At 40.2% G+C, this 18,772-nt stretch overlaps 1 protein-coding gene and 1 long non-coding RNA gene across 3 annotated transcripts in view; one reads left to right on the top strand and one right to left on the bottom strand.

The window, feature by feature from the left end:
- arhgap22b (Rho GTPase activating protein 22b) overlaps window positions 1-14,161 on the bottom strand; it is a 49,567-nt gene extending 35,406 nt beyond the window's left edge. Inside the window, exons 1-2 of the mRNA XM_087275555.1 lie at window positions 14,029-14,161; window positions 3,320-3,519 (exon numbers count right to left, since the gene is read on the bottom strand). Coding sequence (XP_087131681.1) covers window positions 3,320-3,519; window positions 14,029-14,071 — 243 coding nt within the window. The 5' untranslated portion in view covers window positions 14,072-14,161. The remainder of the gene's footprint in view (window positions 1-3,319; window positions 3,520-14,028) is intronic.
- Window positions 1-18,772, top strand: part of LOC147834365 (uncharacterized) — a 546,693-nt gene that overhangs the window by 19,021 nt on the left and 508,900 nt on the right. The window lies entirely within an intron of this gene.

Raw genomic sequence — 18,772 nt, 5'->3', positions numbered from 1 at the left:
TCGCTGAGGTACATCAACAAAGTATTGAGCAAAGCCTGCTAATACTGATGTAGAAGTGATTTTCAGCTTATTTATTTTTAATACATTTACAACAATTTCAAAAACTCTTTTTTTTTTCACATTGTCATTATGGGGGATTGTGTGTAGAATGTTGAGGAAATAAATTAATCAATTTTGGAAAAAGGCTGTATCATAAAACCACTTTATACTAAATATTTTTAATAAAAAAAAAAGGAAGAAAATAGAATTGTAATGAATCCGGCCGCAGTTCTCTAAACCAGTGTTTCCCAATCCTGTTCCTGACACACCCAACAGTCCACATTTTCAACCTCTCCCTGTTCAAACACACCTGAATCAACTCATCAGACCTTAAGAAAAGACTCCAAAACCTGAAGTTAATGGGTCAGACAAGGGAGACATCCAAAATATACTGTTGGTGTGCCTCCAGGAACAGGTTTGAGAAACACTGCTCTAAGCAACCGTTAATACCCCAGATGATGCATGGGGACGTCGGCTCTGCACCGCGCACTGTTCAATATGCATGCTCTCCTTTCATCTCAGTGTGTGATTCGCTATGAGATTTGCCTACACAGCCCTTCCACTTTGAATCCCATTGATTAAAGGCAGGAAAAGTGGGTGGGATTGACATTTTCACACACGTCCTGGCCAGCGCAGCATGGGCATAGATTAAGGGTGCTTGGATGAGTATTGACAGTCTGCTGTTTATCACAAACGCTGGTCTGACTGACAACGCCGGACACTATTGATTGGTTAATATGAGATGCTTATGAACCAGCAGCAGCATCACAACACTGCAGGTGAAAAAACACACAGCAGATATTTGCATTATGTCATATATTACGGGTGTATAGAAATATCAATACTCTATGACCAGATGTTTGGCTTAATGCTATAAATCCAGATTGCTTCAGGGCTTGAGAATAATGTTAGATGGAATGGTGCCAAAAATTATTTACAACCACTCAAGACAAATACAATTTAAAAGCATTCACAAAAACATAACACGTTTTTATTTGCTTTAGCACAAGGGTTCGCAAAATTTTCAGCCTGCGACTCCCAAAATGACAATGCCAGTGACTCGTGACGCCCAATGTCCTCTGAGGTGGTTATAAATACAGAAACCTTGCATGCAATAGCGCACACACACACCAATAGACCCGAGTCTATTCTTTGTTTATTTTTTTATTTATTTATGTGAGTGCTGTGAATGGGCCTGAAAGTTTATCCTGGTGTTATAAAATCTGCTGCATCTGACACTATTGCTGTGTAATGTAATGTAATTACCCCAGGGGTCGCAATCCTATAGAACTTACTATAAGCTACTATAGTAACTATATATACATTTTTTTTTCTCTTCAGTAGGTTATGGATAAAATATGGTAATAGTTATGGTTTAATAAAAATAAATAGATTTTTGGAAATCACCAGGCGACCCCTAGGGGGTCCCAACCCCAACTTTGAGAACCTCTGCTTCAGCAAATACACTACCTGACAAAAGTCTTGTTGCTCATCCAAGTTTTAAAAGCAACAAATAATAACTTGACTTCTAGTTGATCATTTGGTATCAGAAGTGGCTTATATGAAAGGCAAATGCCTCTAGATTACGCTTATTGACTGCAATAAATATCATCATGCCTTGATTAATAATGATTTAATTAGGAATTAGTAAGGTCTGACTTTGCTTGGACAAAAGTCATGTCACTGAACAGAAATAATGTCCAGTAAAGAGTATAAAGTCCTGCTGCAGTGGAGACAGAATGAATATTGTGTCTGACTCCATCATGAGCTTGGAAGACTGCATCCATACATCTCTGACTCAAATCACTGATTAATAAAGTCATCTGGAATGGCAAAGAAAGTGTTATTGCAGGACTCCCAGAGAGATAATCCTTTGGATTCATCTTCAATGCCTCCTCCTTCATAATGTTCTAGTCTGGTGACTGGGCTGGCCAATCCTGGAGCATCTTGACCTTTTTTTGCTTTCAGGAGCTTTGATGTGGAGGCTGAAGTATGAGGAGGAGCGCTATCCTGCTGGAGAATTGTCCCTCTCCTGTGGTTTGTAATGTAATGGGCAGCACAAATGTCTTGATACCTCGGGCTGTTGATGTTGCAGATCTCTTGCACGCCCCCATACTAAATGCAACCCCAAACCATGATTTTTCATTCACCAAACTTGACTAATTTCTGTGAAAATCTTGAGTGCATGCTGGTTCCAGTATAGGTCTTCTGCAGTATTTGTGATGATTGGGATGCAGATCAACAGATGATTCACCTTCTGTCACTTTTCCAAATACGAGAAGTCAAGTTATTATTTGTTACAACTGGGATAGACAATTGTCAGGTAGTGTAGATGTCAAAATGCTCATCCTGAAGAATTACTGTATTGTGCTGCATTGAGACTTAAATTTAGTCTACTTGGTTCTGTCTTGAAAGCAAACTTTGCTGATAAAGAATCCTGTCACATTGCAATATTGGCAGCATTTCAGTTTTAACCCATTAAGGCGAGCCTGTGGTCTTCGATTCTTCAATAAAACTTCAATGCCATAAGCTTTTGGCCATCTCTCTTACTCGTTGATGCACTCTATCATCATTGATCAGAATAACATTAATTATTCAATTGCATCTGTGGCTCATTGAAAAAAACCTTTAAAGGGCTCCTATTTTACCTCTTTTTCAAGATTTAAGATAAGTCTTTCATTTCTCCAGAATATGTCTGTAAAATTTCAGCTCAAACGCCCATCAGATTAGTTATTATACTGTTCTGAATATGGGAGATTTAAGCTCTAAAGACACTAGCTTTATTTGTTGCCTGTGCCTTTAATGTAAATGAGCTAGTTCTCCCCACCCACCATCTCCACGTGCATATCAGAGCCATAGAGATTGCTCTGATGGGTGTAACCTTCACCGGCTAGATAAACAGCACAGTGACAGACAAGAATGAAGCAGATCTCCCTTACTACAGTAAGAACTTCCTTAATGGTCATTTGATGCATTTGTTGAGGAGTTAATTCAAGCCTTTCTGCAATGATGAGTCACACACAATGTTCTGCACACGTACACACACACATTTTACTTTGCATTGTTTTTGCACGTCAAATCACAGTTGTGATCGCAACGTTCAACAGAAAAAATGGGCAGGTGCTCGAACACCCAAAGCCCCCACCTTTGCACATAAGACTGTTTTTACAGGTGGTTTGTCAAGCCCACTCACCTGTGTAAGGCACACTCAGAAATACACAATGTTTCTCTTTAGATATGGGGTGATTGTAAGAGTGCATGCATGTTAAGCCGAACGTACCTGTGGTTTGGTCTCCTCCTCGTCCTTGTAGAAGAAGAGATGGTCGGCACGCAGCACAAACCAGCGCAGTTGCCAGTTCTTCATGATGCTCCTCTGCTTTTTCAACCAGCCGGCCTTTAGCACCCCCTCCTGGAGACTCGGTGAGGTGGGCCGGCATGAGCCTCGGGATGCCTCTCCCATCACCATGCTCTTGGACCTGGCTTTAAATCAAGAAACGCACATGTCAGTGAGCATCTCTAGTAGGCATGGGACCATAACCGTTTTCAAGGTTTACCGCGGTTTTGGGAAAGTCCAACATTTTCTCTTATACATTCATTCATTTTGCTTTACATTAGTCCCTTATTTATCATGGGTCGCCACAGCGGAATGAACCGCCAACTTTTCCATCATATGTTCTACGCTGCGGATGCCCTTACAGCCACAACCCAGCACTGGGAAACACCCACACACACTCACATTCCCACACACACTTATACACTACGGCCAATTTAGTTCATCAATTCATCTTTAGCTCATGTGTTTGGGCTGTGGGGGAAACCGGAGCACTCAGAGGAATCCCACGGGAACACAGGAGAGGGGTCTTGATGCAGACCTGCTGCAGTGCAATCTGAGCTGCATCCAATGCTTTTTAATAGGCTCACCTAACCCCATACATCCCTAACCCTACCCCTCATAATGACACCACTCAATCCATTTGAGTGCATTGTGTCTGACATTGCATTGCTGAATGATGCAATCTCAGCTTGCATCATAAAGGCTGCTTCCAGATACTATTGGAACACAGGGAAAATATGCAAACTCCACACAGAAATGCCAACTGACAAAGCTGGGACTCAAACCAGCCACCTTCTTGCTGGGAGGCAACAATGCTAACCACTGAGCCACTGTGCATAAAAAAAACTAAAACAAATATTAATCCTAGCAAGACGCAGGCCACACAATTCTTTGTTTGCTTCATGCTTGATCTCCTTTTGCAGAGTATGAAGGATCATCCTCTTCCCACATTTTTCCTCTGGTCATTGTATCTGGAATTCTCCTTTATCAGGTGCTCGTTTTTTTTTTTTATCATGCCCAAAGGGGGGCCGAGTTCTCAAACACTAATAGGATCTCTGGAGTGTAATTTAGTCAGAGGTGAACCTGATACAGAAACCTCTGCAGTTTGCCAATAGACTTCATGGTTTCCGCGACATTCATTCTCCCATGGCGGGGCGCTACGCCAAAATTCATCCCGCCACGGCTACATTACAGCTTCTCATTCAAAACATTCATAATTTTTTTTAGTAGCAGGTAATAATCGCACCAAAACGTATTAAAGGTAAGTGAATTATAACAGCGCAAACTTTTCTGTAACCGTAGTAGTGCTGTGCGTCATTTGTTTAACGCTTTAAGGTGCATGCTGACTGACTGGCTGGCTGGCAGGTGCGTGATGCATGAGGCCAGCAAACACGACGTATAGCCGATTTACTTTACTTCAGGACGCATTAATGCTACTCGGTAGGTCTATTAGAGACATTCATAAACATTCCTAGCAAATCTAATAAATGCTGGAGACATGCTCGTTACATAAACGCACTAAATCGCACTCAGCAGCGTTTATTTGAGAGCGCACAAGAAGATCTGCATGCTCTTGAAGCGGCTTTTATTTGAGGTGGCGTGCAAGAAGTTTTGTTCTCGAGCAGAGGAAATCAGCACGCAAGCACAGAGATTCACATGCTCGTACATGTAGGATATTGCATAAATGCAATCTCGACTTTTAATACTGCGCTCACGACATTTGCCATTATAATAACGCCACAGGTATCTGTGGAAAAAAAAAGACCTGGCGCCACAGCTTGAAAAAATCCTAGAGCAACCACTGGACTTAATATAGATGTGCCAACAACATTATAAAAAACTGATTTTGATTATGGGAGTGTGATTTAAAGGTTCAAGAAACCCTCAAGTATTATTTTAAGATTTGAACAGATTAGTGTGTGTTGAGCATCAGTTAAGACAATGTTAGAACCTGTCAGCTTTAATTTTAGGGAAAACTGGATAATTTGGAGGTTTTGTCAGCTAATTTCATCGTTTTGGGTTTAAAATGTTTTGTGGGGCGGATCAAAATCTGTGATGTAGCGCAAATCTGCGAGTGGAGGGATGAAGCGTTGGTTTTCTTATCCTATGAGAAGAGCTAGCTTGCTTAATTATTCATGACTGCATGTGCTTTCCGAGGGCAAGACAGACCTGCCAGTGCCAAGCTGTGAGACCCAATGACTGGGTGAGACCGCGTCCACGGACCCACGGCACACAGTATTTAGCCATTCAAGGATCATATGTGTTTGTTTCCATGATCCACGGGGTATGTTTCATGTTTTTCCCTGCAATCCTGTCAGTTCGAATGCAGCAAAGCTGTATGTGTGCAGCAAGCATTTTTGTAGGGAGATCAGTACGAGAATTGGAGAATGGCAGACTTTGTCTTTTATCAGTGGAGATCATTCACATTTAGACTCATCGCCGTGTTGCTGTGTTCGCCTAAATCCTCTAGATTACCAGCAGGGCTAATGGGTGAAATAGGCAGGGCAAGAGATCTGCTGCACTGAGTCTGCATTCGTATATAGAATATAAACACGATTATCTTTATAATGATATAATGTATAGAATATATCTATATAATAATAATAATAATACTAATAACAATAATAAATAGATGGATGGATGGATGGATAGAATGAATCCTGGTTATAGGAATAAAACTGTTCAAATTGTATATTTTAAAGTGCATCGAGTAAGACACAGCTAAAGATTGCAGCAATGGCCACTGCCTTCCACTGGTCTCCATTAGACAGAGAGGCTACTGATCCCACCACACCCATGCACATGGATAATGTAATCAAGAAGCCTCCAGCTCTGTTCAGAGGGAGACATTGTGAAAAAAGCCATTGGATAGGCAACCATCTGTCAAAACATGACTAGGAAGCTCATCTCTGTATAGTTCATTCTATTAGAGACACGCTGAATCAAATAAATCTAAAATAGTTTTCCCAAAAGCTGGAAGTAGGAGAGTTTCACCTATATTAAAAGTGCTTTAGGACCTCCACATATAAATAAGCAAAATACATTTGCACATGCTGTATAAAATAAATCTACAATGTGTACAAAAAAAAAAAACATTTTATCAAATACTGTCTAGAAATTCCTTCCTTTATTTTTCCTGGCTAATTTAGGGAAGAGTAGGACAGTTGAGTACTCACAAAAAAATTAGGGGCTTCCACATATAAATACATATAAACATAAATACATAAATGCATGAAGTAAATGAGTATGCATTATATTGACTGACTTAATAAATACTAAAATAAATGTTATATATATATATATATATATATATATACACAGCTTAAAGGGACAACTAAAAGGTTAATTAGGTTAACTAGGCAGGTTAGGGTAATTAGGCAAATTATTGTATAATGATGGTTTGTTCTGTAGACTATCGAAAAACAGATATAGCTTAAAGGGGCTAATAATTTTGACCTGAAATTGTTTTTTTTAAAAATTGAAAACTTCTTTATTCTAGCTGAAATAAACCAAATAAGACTTTCTCCGGTAGAAAAAAATATTATCAGACATACTGTGAAAATTACCTTGCTCTGCTAAACATCATTTGGGAAATATTTAAAAAAGGAAAAGAAATTCAAAGGAGGGCTAAAAATTCTGACTTCAGCTGTGTGTGTGTGTATATATATATATATATATATATATATATATATATATATATATATATGGCTGAAGCTTGAAACATAATTTAATTTCAAATAAAATCCCAATATCAGCCTGAATTGCTATTACATTTTGTCATCAAATCGCACAACCCCTTTTGGCTTTTATAAAGCAGCTTTATACAATATTGTGACAAACCATCCAAACATGGATCTTGGAAAGTAGGTTTCCAAAAGCAGGTTTAACAAACAATACCTTAATTTACTTATAAACACAGGCACACACGCAAACACACACACACACACACACACCAAAAAAATAGAAATTCTGCTATACTTGTTCAAACTACTTGCTGAAACAACACAATTTGAGTATTAATTATGAGAATTTTGTTGTTTTATGTTCAATCTTCTTAAATTTGTAAAAGAAATAAAGTTTTAACCTATTTGTGTTGTGACAATGTGAAATAATTTTGTGGAACTTAGCATTTTTCACATACACATACACACACACACACACATGCAGTAAACAAATCCAAAATGCAGGGATCCATGTTTACATAGTCACAAAATTCAAAAAATTATTTTTGTCTCAGTTTATTAATCAGGAGTCGCCACAGCGGTATGAACCGCCATCTTATCCAGCATATGTTTTATGCAATGGATGCCCTTCCAGCTGCAATCCATCTTTGGGAAACATCAATGCACACTTATTCACACTCTAGACAATTATACCTGTACCGATACCCAATTCACCTGTACCGCATGTCTTTGGACTGTGGGGAAAACCGGAGCACCCGGAGGAAACCCACGTGAACGCAGGAAGAACGTGCTTACTCCACTCAGAAAAGCCATCTGACCCGGTCGAGGCTTGAACCAGCAACCTTCTTGCTGTGAGCCGACAGCACTACCTACTGCGCCAAACATCATACATTATTTAATTTGAATATTAGTTTAATTTTTAGGTATTTTGAACCAAACCCTGATTATATTGATAATTGTGATCATTTTGGGCACTATTATGATGAGATGAAGTTTTCATATTATTACATTCCTAATTATTACATACTTTTTTTTGTCAATATTGTGCAGAAATGGAAACGTTCAGTTTTTGTTGTTGTTGCAGAAATACAAACATTTAAAGTTTCCCTCAAAGCTGTAAATGTGTCCACATGGTGACAGAAATGTTTTCACTGCACTCCGCTTTACACAAATGCTTCAATGCCAGTCAGTTTTGAGCATTTTCAGCAACTCAAATGGAAAAGAGTCGGACAGCCAGTTTGCAGATCTCTCTACACGATGATTCATACCTTCCCACTTTGTCATGGGCGTTTCTAGGATGTGGTCGCAAAAACTGCCTGTTTTGGCACGGCGGGGATCAACTCTGAGAATAGTCGCCTCCAAAAGTTGCAATTAAAATATTGTGGAAAGAATGTTTTAAAGTCGTGAGTGATGACAGTGTCCGTGCTAGTGCTGCTTTTTTTGTGGCAGATAAATGTGGCACCTGGATAAACTCAAAAAACGCAAAAAAATGCTTTTCTAAAATATCCATTTTTGACCATGTTGAAATGTATTTCTTTTTGTTAATAACTTTTTATGTATGATAGTTTTGTTCGAAAATAAATAAATCAAATCAACTTTTGCCTTGTTTCTAGTCTGAATATTCTCAAATCAAGTAGCATTTTCTAGACAAGCAAAAACTTGTCTTGTGTAAAGAAATAATGTCAAAATGAAGTGCTTTTCCTTAAAATAAGCAAAATAATCAGCTTGTAGGGTAAGCAAAATAATCTTTTTGTTTGCTTACCTCATTTGCAGATTGTTTAGCTTGTAATAAGCAAAAACTCACTTCTGTTTGGCATATTATTTCTTAAGAAGACTACATTATTTGCTTGTCTAGAAAATGCTTCTTGATTTAAAAATTTGTTGATATTTGGACTAGAAACAAGACAAAAAGTCTTAGTAAGACAAGCATTTTTTTTAACCCAGGCTCATTATCGATATGTACCCCTATATACATATCTGGAGATTGTGAAATACGTCCCAGGAGGTATGTTTTTTTTTTCTTCAGTTTTTTTTCACGAATCCACCAGAGGCCTGCTTTTCTCACGTAAATCCACTAGAGGCCGCTGTAGACTGATTGACTGAACAATCCACCCACCCCCTTCCCTAAAACCAACCGATAGTGTTTTCAAAAGCACTGATTGACCAGCACCCCAGTTTGGTATTTTCCTCAACGTTTGGAGTGTTGGTCCTTCTGTTGATGTCACCAGAGGGCTTCCATAGCAACATTCCCAACCATAGGCCTAGCTCCAGGGTGGGGCCCCGGCTGTGCCATCCCAGGCAACGTCTCGGTCCTCGATGTTATTAGGCTCATAAGGGGTTTTTGAACTGCACTTAGTCTGACCTGTCACCTAAGACCTTTTTGCCTTGGTAGACCCTACCAGGGGCATTACCCCTCTACCCCCGAGAACATGGCTCCTAGGATCACCCAGGCACTCAAACCCTTCCACCACGATAAGGTGGCGGTTAATGGAGGAGCTATGGCTCATGACTGAAAGGATAAGATCTCGAATACAAACAGCTGAAATCAGTTTCCTTTGCAGGGTGGCAGGATCGTTAGGGTGAGGAGCTGTCACCTAGGAGGAACTCAGAAGTAGGGTAGCTGCTCCTCCACATCGAGAGAAGTCAGCTGAGGTGGCTCGGGCATCTGTTTCGGATGCCTCCTAGTTGCCTATCTAGGAAGGTGTTCCGGGCATGTCACAATGGGAGGAGGTCTAGGGGAAGAACCAGGACACGCTGGAGGGACAATGTCTCTCGGTTGGCCTAGGAATGCCTCGGGGTCCTCTGGAGGAAGTGTCTGGGGAGAGGGAAGTCTGGGGTTTTTTCTCTTAAGACTGCTGCCCTCAAAACCCGACCACGGAAGAGCGAATGAAAATGAATGAATGAATGGTGCGCAAATTAAAGCCCTACCTCTATACTTAATATTCCGTTTCAGGAAGTACATCAACATACTGAAATAAAAGTCTCAGCAACTTCCGGTTCACGCATACTTTAAAAATGCAAAGCTATAATAATAAAAACTATTTTTTGAATTCAAGTTAATTGAAGCAAATTAGTTCTGCAGCTTGATGTTATTAATAAATGTTTAGAGTGACGAGAAAGAAGCATTCCAGAAATCGTGAATAAATTGATCACTGGTGCGTTAAAGTCTGCATGAAGCGGAAGCTGCGACCATTTTTTTATTCAGTATTGTGAGGCAGATTCTGGAAAAACAAAATATTAAATGAGAAAATGAGTGGGCGTGGCTTGTTTTTCGATGCGAGGTGATTGGATGCAGTTAAGCAGGCATTTCATTCAGAAAGATTAAAGGAAGGAGTTTGGGGCCAGTTAATACAACCTAACAGACACCTCCACCTAACCTCCATCTTGCCTTAACTGACAGGTAAAAGGGTGTGGTCAGGGCCGGAGCAAGCTGAACTGACGCTCTAGGCAAAGGACGGTTACGCCGCCCTCAACCCTAAAGTGAAAACGGGTTGGGGGGGTTGATGTCGAGGGAGCTGTCGCGGACACCACCCTCTCTATTCTTCCGTCCTACACCCGGATATAACTGAGGGCAAGGGTGGTGAGGGAGCTATCACGGACACCGCCCTCTCTATTTTGCCGCCCTAGACGCGGATATAACTGAGGGCACGGGTGCTGAGGGTAGTGTTGCGAACGCCGCCCTAGACGCGGATACATCTGAGGGCGCGAGAGGTGAGGGTAGTGTCGCGGACGCCGCCCTCTCTAATGTGCTGCCCTAGGCACGTTAATAATTAAGGGCGTGGGTGGTGAGGGTAGTGTCGCGACGCAATCCTAGACGCGGATATAACTGAGGGCGCGGGTGCTGCTCTCTATTCTGCCACCCTACACCCGGATATCACTGAGGGCACGGGTGGTGAGGGTAGTGTCGCGGACGCCGCCCTAGACGTGGATATAACTGAGGGCGCGGGTGCTGAGGGTAGTATCGCGGACACCACCCTCTCTATTCTGCCGCCCTACATCCGGATATAACTGAGGGCACGGGTGGTGAGGGTAGTGTCGCGGACACCGCCCTAGACGTGGATATAACTGAGGGCGCGGGTGCTGAGGGTAGTGTCGCGGACACCACCCTCTCTATTCTGCCGCCCTACATCCGGATATAACTGAGGGCACGGGTGGTGAGGGTAGTGTCGCGTATAGTGTCCTAGATGCAGATATATCTGAGGGCGCGAGAGGTGATGGTCGTGTCGGTGATGCCGCCCTCTCTATTCTGTCGCTCTATGCGGCCGCCTAGGTCACCTCTATGGACGCGCCGGCCCTGGGTGTGGTTATGTATGTTAGCCACGCTCAATACCTCAGGCAGACCTAATCTCATAATTAAACTGAAAACAAACAGGAAGAACATTTTCACATTTCTATTTTAGAGGGCAAAACTATTTGTTTTCTTAATGACCTGCACAGATGACTTGTTCACCCAAAACTAGCAATGTGAGCTAACTGAATCAACACGGTTAGTTTTGATGTCACGTGTACTTTAACATGGTCTCCCAGCAAAAGCCTTATGTTCAGCAGGTAGCATGAGGCGGATGGGGGATGGGCTCGGAGAACATAAGCACGTAAAACACTTTGCTTCTTCATACGCATTGAGCTTTGCTTATTAACACAGTGTCGTCCATCAAGTTGATGCATGATGAATGAAGCCTTATGCTTCAGATCGTCTCCTGCCTGTATTTCACATCTCACCCAGCACTGTGCTATAGGCTGCTGATGAATGATGATCAGCCCGCTGTGGGCGTGTGCGTTTTGCGCTGCGGATGGGAGAGGAATGTGTGCTGATGTTCAGCTGTTGAGGTGGAACATGCACCGCTGGATGATCGTGGTTTAGCATATTGTCAGGCACAGCACCATAAGAGCAAACAAATGAGACTTGATTTGAGCCATAGAGACATATTAAGATACACACAATGTTTGGTGGTGTAAATAGTTATCAATGAATGATCAGTTTTACCATAACTGATGTCTAGGCTCATCATAATGAGAATGACAGGATTGCTGATTAGTCAATGCTGCATGTTTAATTATAACAGTAACTATTATAACAAAACTACAGCATTTCTGCCACCAGTAAAACACTGCCATGGATATTGATCATAGAAAAAACAGCAGCCTATTTACAGATGTATTAAAGCCAACAAATGTTATAAATGAAGCAAAATCACATTTTTGAAGGAGATTTTTAAACCTGTTTTTAATAAATTTGTATTTTTAATTCTAATTGGATATAATGAGAAGCAAGTATTCATCCATCATCCATCATTTTATTTATTTATCCATAGTTCTATCAATTGTTCTATCGATCGATCTATCGTTCTATCCATCATCTATCATTCCATCCATCATCCATCCCTCCATCGTTTTATCTATCCATCGTTCTATCTATTTTTCTATCGTTCTATCTATCATTCTGTCAATCGCTCTGTCGTTCTATCTATCTATTCTTCCATCGTTCCATTCATCTATCCCTGTATTGTTCTTTCTATCGTTCCATCCATTCATCCATCCATCCATCATCGTTCTGTCTATCTATCCATCGTTCTATCTATCGTTCTATATCCATCTATCGTTCCATCCATCCATCCATCTAGCTATCGATCGTTCAATCTATCATTCTGTCGATCGCTCTATTGATCCATCTTTCCATCCATCCATATATCCATCCATCCATTGTTGTAGCTATCATTCTATCAATCTATCAATCGTTCTATTATTCTATTGATCGTTCCATCCATCCTTCCATCCATCCATCCATCATTCTATCGATTGCTCTTGATCCATCCATCCTTCCGCCCGTTCGTCTATTATTTTTGTGCGATTATGTAACTAGTTGGTTAAAATATCATTGTCATATATAATAAATAATAAATCATCCATATATATATATATATATATAGGCCTGCGCAATATATCAATTCACCATCAACATTGCAATGTATTAATTCGCAATAATCACATAACAGGATTTGCAATGTTGAATTAATTTTATCATTGACGTGTTTTTGAGGCCTGTGAATGTTTAATGATGTTAAAAACATTCAAGCATAAGAACTTTTTATTATTCAATCATTGCACCTGAATACTGTTGATCAGACACTATTTATTTAATAAATTTTATTATTACAATAATTAATTTATTATTGTATCTATGTTTATTGTTTTTATGAATTGTTTATTTTATCTTATGCAGATGCACTTTCACTCTAGATTCATCCCAATCAAACTATAATTATTCATATGGCCATATATATATATATATATATATATATATATATATATATATATATATATATATATATATATATATATTTATATCGCAGAATGACAAAATATTGTAAAGTTAGATTTTTCCATATCATGCAGTCATAATATATGCACACATACATGACTATATATGCACAAACAATTACACATATACACACACAGATATATATATATATATATATATATATATATATATATATATATATATATATATATATATATACATATATATATATACATATATATATATATATATATATATATATATATATATATATATATATAAATATATACATATATACATATATACATATATATATATATATATATATATATATATATATATATATATATATATACATATATACATATATATATATATACACATACATACATACATACATACATAAATAGTAGGATAGATACATATGCAAATATACACACACACACACACACAATACTGTAATATATAGATATGTTTTTTTTAAGTGCCATAATCCTGCATCTGAAGTGTGATGAGCAGAGATGATCCAGCCAGTGTGCAGCAGAGATGCTGTGAGATGAAAGGCTGTTCAGTGTGTGTGTGTGTGTGTGTGTGTGTGTGTGTGTGTGTGTGTGTGTGTGTGTGTCGCGGCCCCTGAGAGCTGACAGATGAAATACAAACACAGCGTACTGTACCTCTCCGGGTCTGTCTGATCTTTGGACTCAGCATGGCTGCCATCGACAGGCTGTTCTTCCTCCGCTCTGCATATTCCTCCTCCTCCTCCTCAGATCTTCATCTCTCCTCCGCTGCTCTCCCTCGTCTTCTCTCTCCTCTCCTCTAGCTCGCTGACCTCATGTTGCAGGCACCGGCTGGTTGGGGGAGGGATTCCTCACACACATTTACACACACACTGACGTTTGCACATGCTCGCTCTTACTCACAGGCACACGCTCTCTGGTCCACACCCACCAGGCAGGCGGTGCATTATTCATGATCAGCTCCTCTACATTGACCAGTGTGTGTGTGTGTGTGTGTGTGTGTGCGTGTATGATTACCGCAGGCTGCTTTGAAGAGAAGAGCTGCCCGGCAGCTAATTGGTTATAGGCATGTGTACTCGCGCTTCTCCATCTCTGGGGGAATCTCTGCCTCTTTCACATGTGTACACACACACACACATCTCCATTAGGGATGTGCACTGTTGGACCTGTACACACTCTGCTGGTAACTGCAGTAGTCAACTGGTAAAACTGATTTTGTGAATTGCACATTTGTGAAATGCACGTAAAGCTTGCTGTGTTTTTTTTTTTTAACCCAAGTAATCCTGTGTGGCTTTTTATTATTGATGTGTAAACATGGTGTGTAGAGGGAACATCACTATACTATTACCCGTAGACAGTCATAGATTTAGAAAATGAGGAAATGATGACACAATTTTCTGATTTATTGATTGATTTTTGTATAAGAGTTTACATAGAAGAGATTAATTTTAATTAAAGGAGACCTATTATGCACAAATCAGTTTTATAAGGGGTTTAAGCACCCTTGTGTGGCAGCAGTGTGTGAATATAACCAGCCTCTAACGCCTATTTCACACCGCAAGCGTCAGCGGCGCGTGAGCAGCGTGTGTTTTCGGCGTCCATGTTAACAGATTAGAGCTTTCATACCGCACGCAGCAGCAGCGCGTCAGAGCAGTGCAGCGATAGTTTCGGCGCTGGGTCTATTTTTGACGCGCTGCTCACGCTCAATTAAAGTGACAGTGCATTGATAATGACCAAAACACATTGAATGACAGTAAAAAGTAGCAATTTTACCCAATAAATGCGTTAATAATGTCAAATAGTTTATATATAGTAATTTAAATGAACTTAAAACGATTAAAAACAAACATTTATTTAGGCCCGAACTACAAAACCAAATGTAAAACAATTTTAGTATCAGTTTTGCTTAAGTTGCACACTAGTGTTGCAGGAGAGGGGAAATAGAATATTTACGGGATTTGTAGTCCATAGCGAAGTGTATTGTGGGTAGTGTAGTTCGACACGCATGCTGGATTATGTGAGCTCGCTGTGTTCTGTGCAGCTGAGAAAGCAAGAAAGTTTTAATCGGCTTTGTTTTATGTTCACTCGAGTTATTCCTACCAGGAGCTGTTTGCACTGTGAATCTGACAACACGAAAACAAGTAAAAGAATGGCATGCAGTGGTTACTTTTGTCCGTCTCATCATGTGCACGAGCATGAATTAACGAGCTGTTATTCTGCCGCTGGACATCACTGAAGCGGAGAAAGTAACACTAGTTTGATCATGTATAAATATTATTATAACTATAATGTATAAATATGATTATAACTAGGTCTACAGCAACCTGATAATCAAAAAACAAATGACATGATATCACAGGCGATTGTCCTCTGACTGTAGACACTTCTCATATAAGTTAGCTTGAGAAGCATACAGTACTATTTGATCTATAAAATTTGTAAAATAAACATTTGCAGGTTAAAGAAACAGCATAGGAGAGGCCTTGGTGCAGATGAAAAGTTTAAAAAGTGTATTTGTATATAGAGAGACATAGCTAACTAGATAGAATAGACAGAGATAGGTTGATCTCTGCAGACGCAGCTGGTGTGAAAGACAAACGCCTGCGTGCTGCTACTGCTCGACATACGCGCTGCTCACGCTCTGCTCACGCGCCGCTGACGCTTGCGGTGTGAAACAGGCGTAATGGTCAAAATTTATTAATTCTATTGTTTTGTAATCACACTTGAAAAAAACAGTCTGCAGAAACGCGTTGATTGACATTCTCCCTTTGTTTGTGGCATCAGAGGGGGAAAGCCCCGCCCACTAGTGACCATTTCTCCCTCATTAGCATAAACAGCCCTGAGTGAGAAGCAGCCATGTTTACACGAACACGTTTTAGTTTTAAAACGCCGTTTTCGAATGAAACGATCCACGTCCACACGGGCGTTTCACCTTGTGTTCCTGAACAGCCCTCCGTCCACACTACACCGCTGAAAATGCACATCACGAGACCACACACACTCTGACATGCACTTTAGTGATGAGAGCTGTGCACGTCAGGCTGTTCATCAAGAATCTACTGCTTGATCTTATCTCACTATATTTGCTAAAAGTGATATCTAATTCACAGGGCCGGAGTGGGACTCATTTTCAGCCCTGGAGTTTCAAGCCAGACCGCCCCACCTCAGTTCACGACTGATTCCAACTCAGTTTCTAATGGCACTATCACGTCTTTTTCAAGAAAACTGCTGCTTTAGAAATTCAAATGTTCAACAGCCCTAACAGTATCTTATGTCTTCACAATAAAAATGAAAAAAAAACAACTATTTTTCAGGGGAGCTTCGAACACGGGTCCGCAGCATTGAAACGCAATGTGCTTACCACTGGACCACAATGGCGCTATTACAGTGAGAGTAAAAAATAACTAATGACTTGCGACCCTTAAAGGGTCATGAAACACGTATATGTCGTATATGTGTCCCACACTGCTAAAAACACTATTAGGACACCTATATTTCACTAAAAAGTGTAAATTGGTTGTTTTTGCGTTATTTCAAGCAAATTCGTACTTCCTGTTTGAAATGAATTTTTGAAGCTGCGTCACGGTCATGACATAATAGCGTGTATTCCAGCGTGCAGACTGGACGTCTGTGCCAGAGGGAGTCTTATTACGTCTTACAGTGTGTTGCATTAATTCATGAGTAAGGCTTGGTTCAAACCAATCAGCGCGCTCTATTGTGCAACTTCATTAATATTCATTACTGTCACAGTGTTTAGACGACAGAGACGCCACGTTATGTTGGCAAAACAAGCGTGAAGTGTTGCTTTTATAGTTTGCTGCCGTTAAGTTTTGTTTTCATTTTCTCTCTGTGAGAGCTCAGACTCACGCGTGGATTAACAGTGTACGCGACGCTCGACAACAATAACTTACGTGTCTAAGGAGGATTATTGTTTACCTGAGAGCTGTTCTCATCTGCAAACGCTGAGATCCAGATTGTAGTCTCCTCTAAATAAAGACGCGGCTCTAGTTGCTGGTGATTGTCCTGTCTCTATTTGGTAAGTGAGCGACCAGTGCTCTTTGTTTATTCAGTTCGTATTTTATTCTTATCAAATAAACTATTGCACCGAGTGCAATAGTTAGCACTAACAGTTACAACCAAACTATAACCTCGTGTTGGATTTTGTGACCGGAATAACACACGCGGCTTTCTGACGCTACCTGCCGTGTGCATCTAAGTTTCCGGGAAATGCTGAGTTTTTTTTTTTCTCTCATTCGCCGTGCGGTATCAAACATTGCATGAAAAATACACGCTTAGAGCAGCGCCTCGAATCAAATATCACGTTTGTCGCGAGGGACATTAATGAATTCCCTGAAGGAAAGAGCCAAACTGCAGTTAAAGTCCACCATTTAATAATTTGGCAAATAATTCGACAACAGATGTCCATGTAAACACAGTCACATTGTCCGCTGTGGTTGTGTGTTTTGACTCTGAAATTTAGCGCGCCCAAATAGACACTCCCACACCAAGCCGCTTTTCTTCCTCCGACACTCCCCCCTAAACAGAGCTGGACACGCCCACTTTTCTGACTTTTTCCAAAGTAGAGGTGTGAAAACACCCTGCTGAAACGAGGGGTTTCATGGCCCTTTAAGGCACAGCACTACTTTCTTTTGATGGCTCAATCTTTTTCTCCTATTTTTAGATTTCTGATCAAGTTTTGTCAGATTTATTAATGTATTGAATCATTTGATTTTTATTGAGCAGGTGTATTATTCATTTTATTCGAATTCTTATATTAACTAAGTTGCCGCTGTTTGGGGTCGATAGTTACATTACATCATCATCATTAACGTTAGTTAACCTGCGGGCTGCATTTTTCTCACGGGGCTGCGAGAAAATAAATAAAAAGAGCGGCACTGCGGCAAAATAAGGATTAAAAAGAGTGAGGCTATGGTCAAATAAATAAATAGAAGAAAAAAATGTGACTGCTGAGAGTGCAAGGAGCTAGGGACACCAGCCCTCGCGGCCAAAAAACAGACCGGCCCACCGGGAATTCTCCCAGTACTCCCGATTAGCCAATCCGGGCCTGCTAATTCATCTTGTTGTCTTTATGTGACGCCATATTCCCTAACTTTAGTCTTTTGAATCTATTACTTGTTCTCAGGTAATGTGTTTTGGCTGAGCGCAAAGATAAGTTAATATACTACACTGATTCTGTACATTTCACTGATTTCTTTCCTTTAATTCCTCCATTGTATCAACGTAATGGTTATAGGCTGCTGTTTTAATGGCCATTGTTGATTATTAAAACTGATATTCAGCAAAAGAGAGGTTATGTTGCGTATTTTGACTGAAAATGAAAGGAGGCAGTAATGTTATTGACTGTTTTGTTATAAATATGCATACAGTGAAGATGACCGTC

The sequence above is a fragment of the Danio rerio genome, chromosome 12 (assembly GCF_052040795.2).
Source record: "Danio rerio strain M-AB ecotype USA chromosome 12, GRCz13ab, whole genome shotgun sequence".
NCBI classification, from domain to species: Eukaryota; Metazoa; Chordata; class Actinopteri; order Cypriniformes; family Danionidae; genus Danio; species Danio rerio.
Note: the sequence above shows the minus strand (reverse complement) of the source record. Positions and strands in the feature narration are given on the sequence as shown.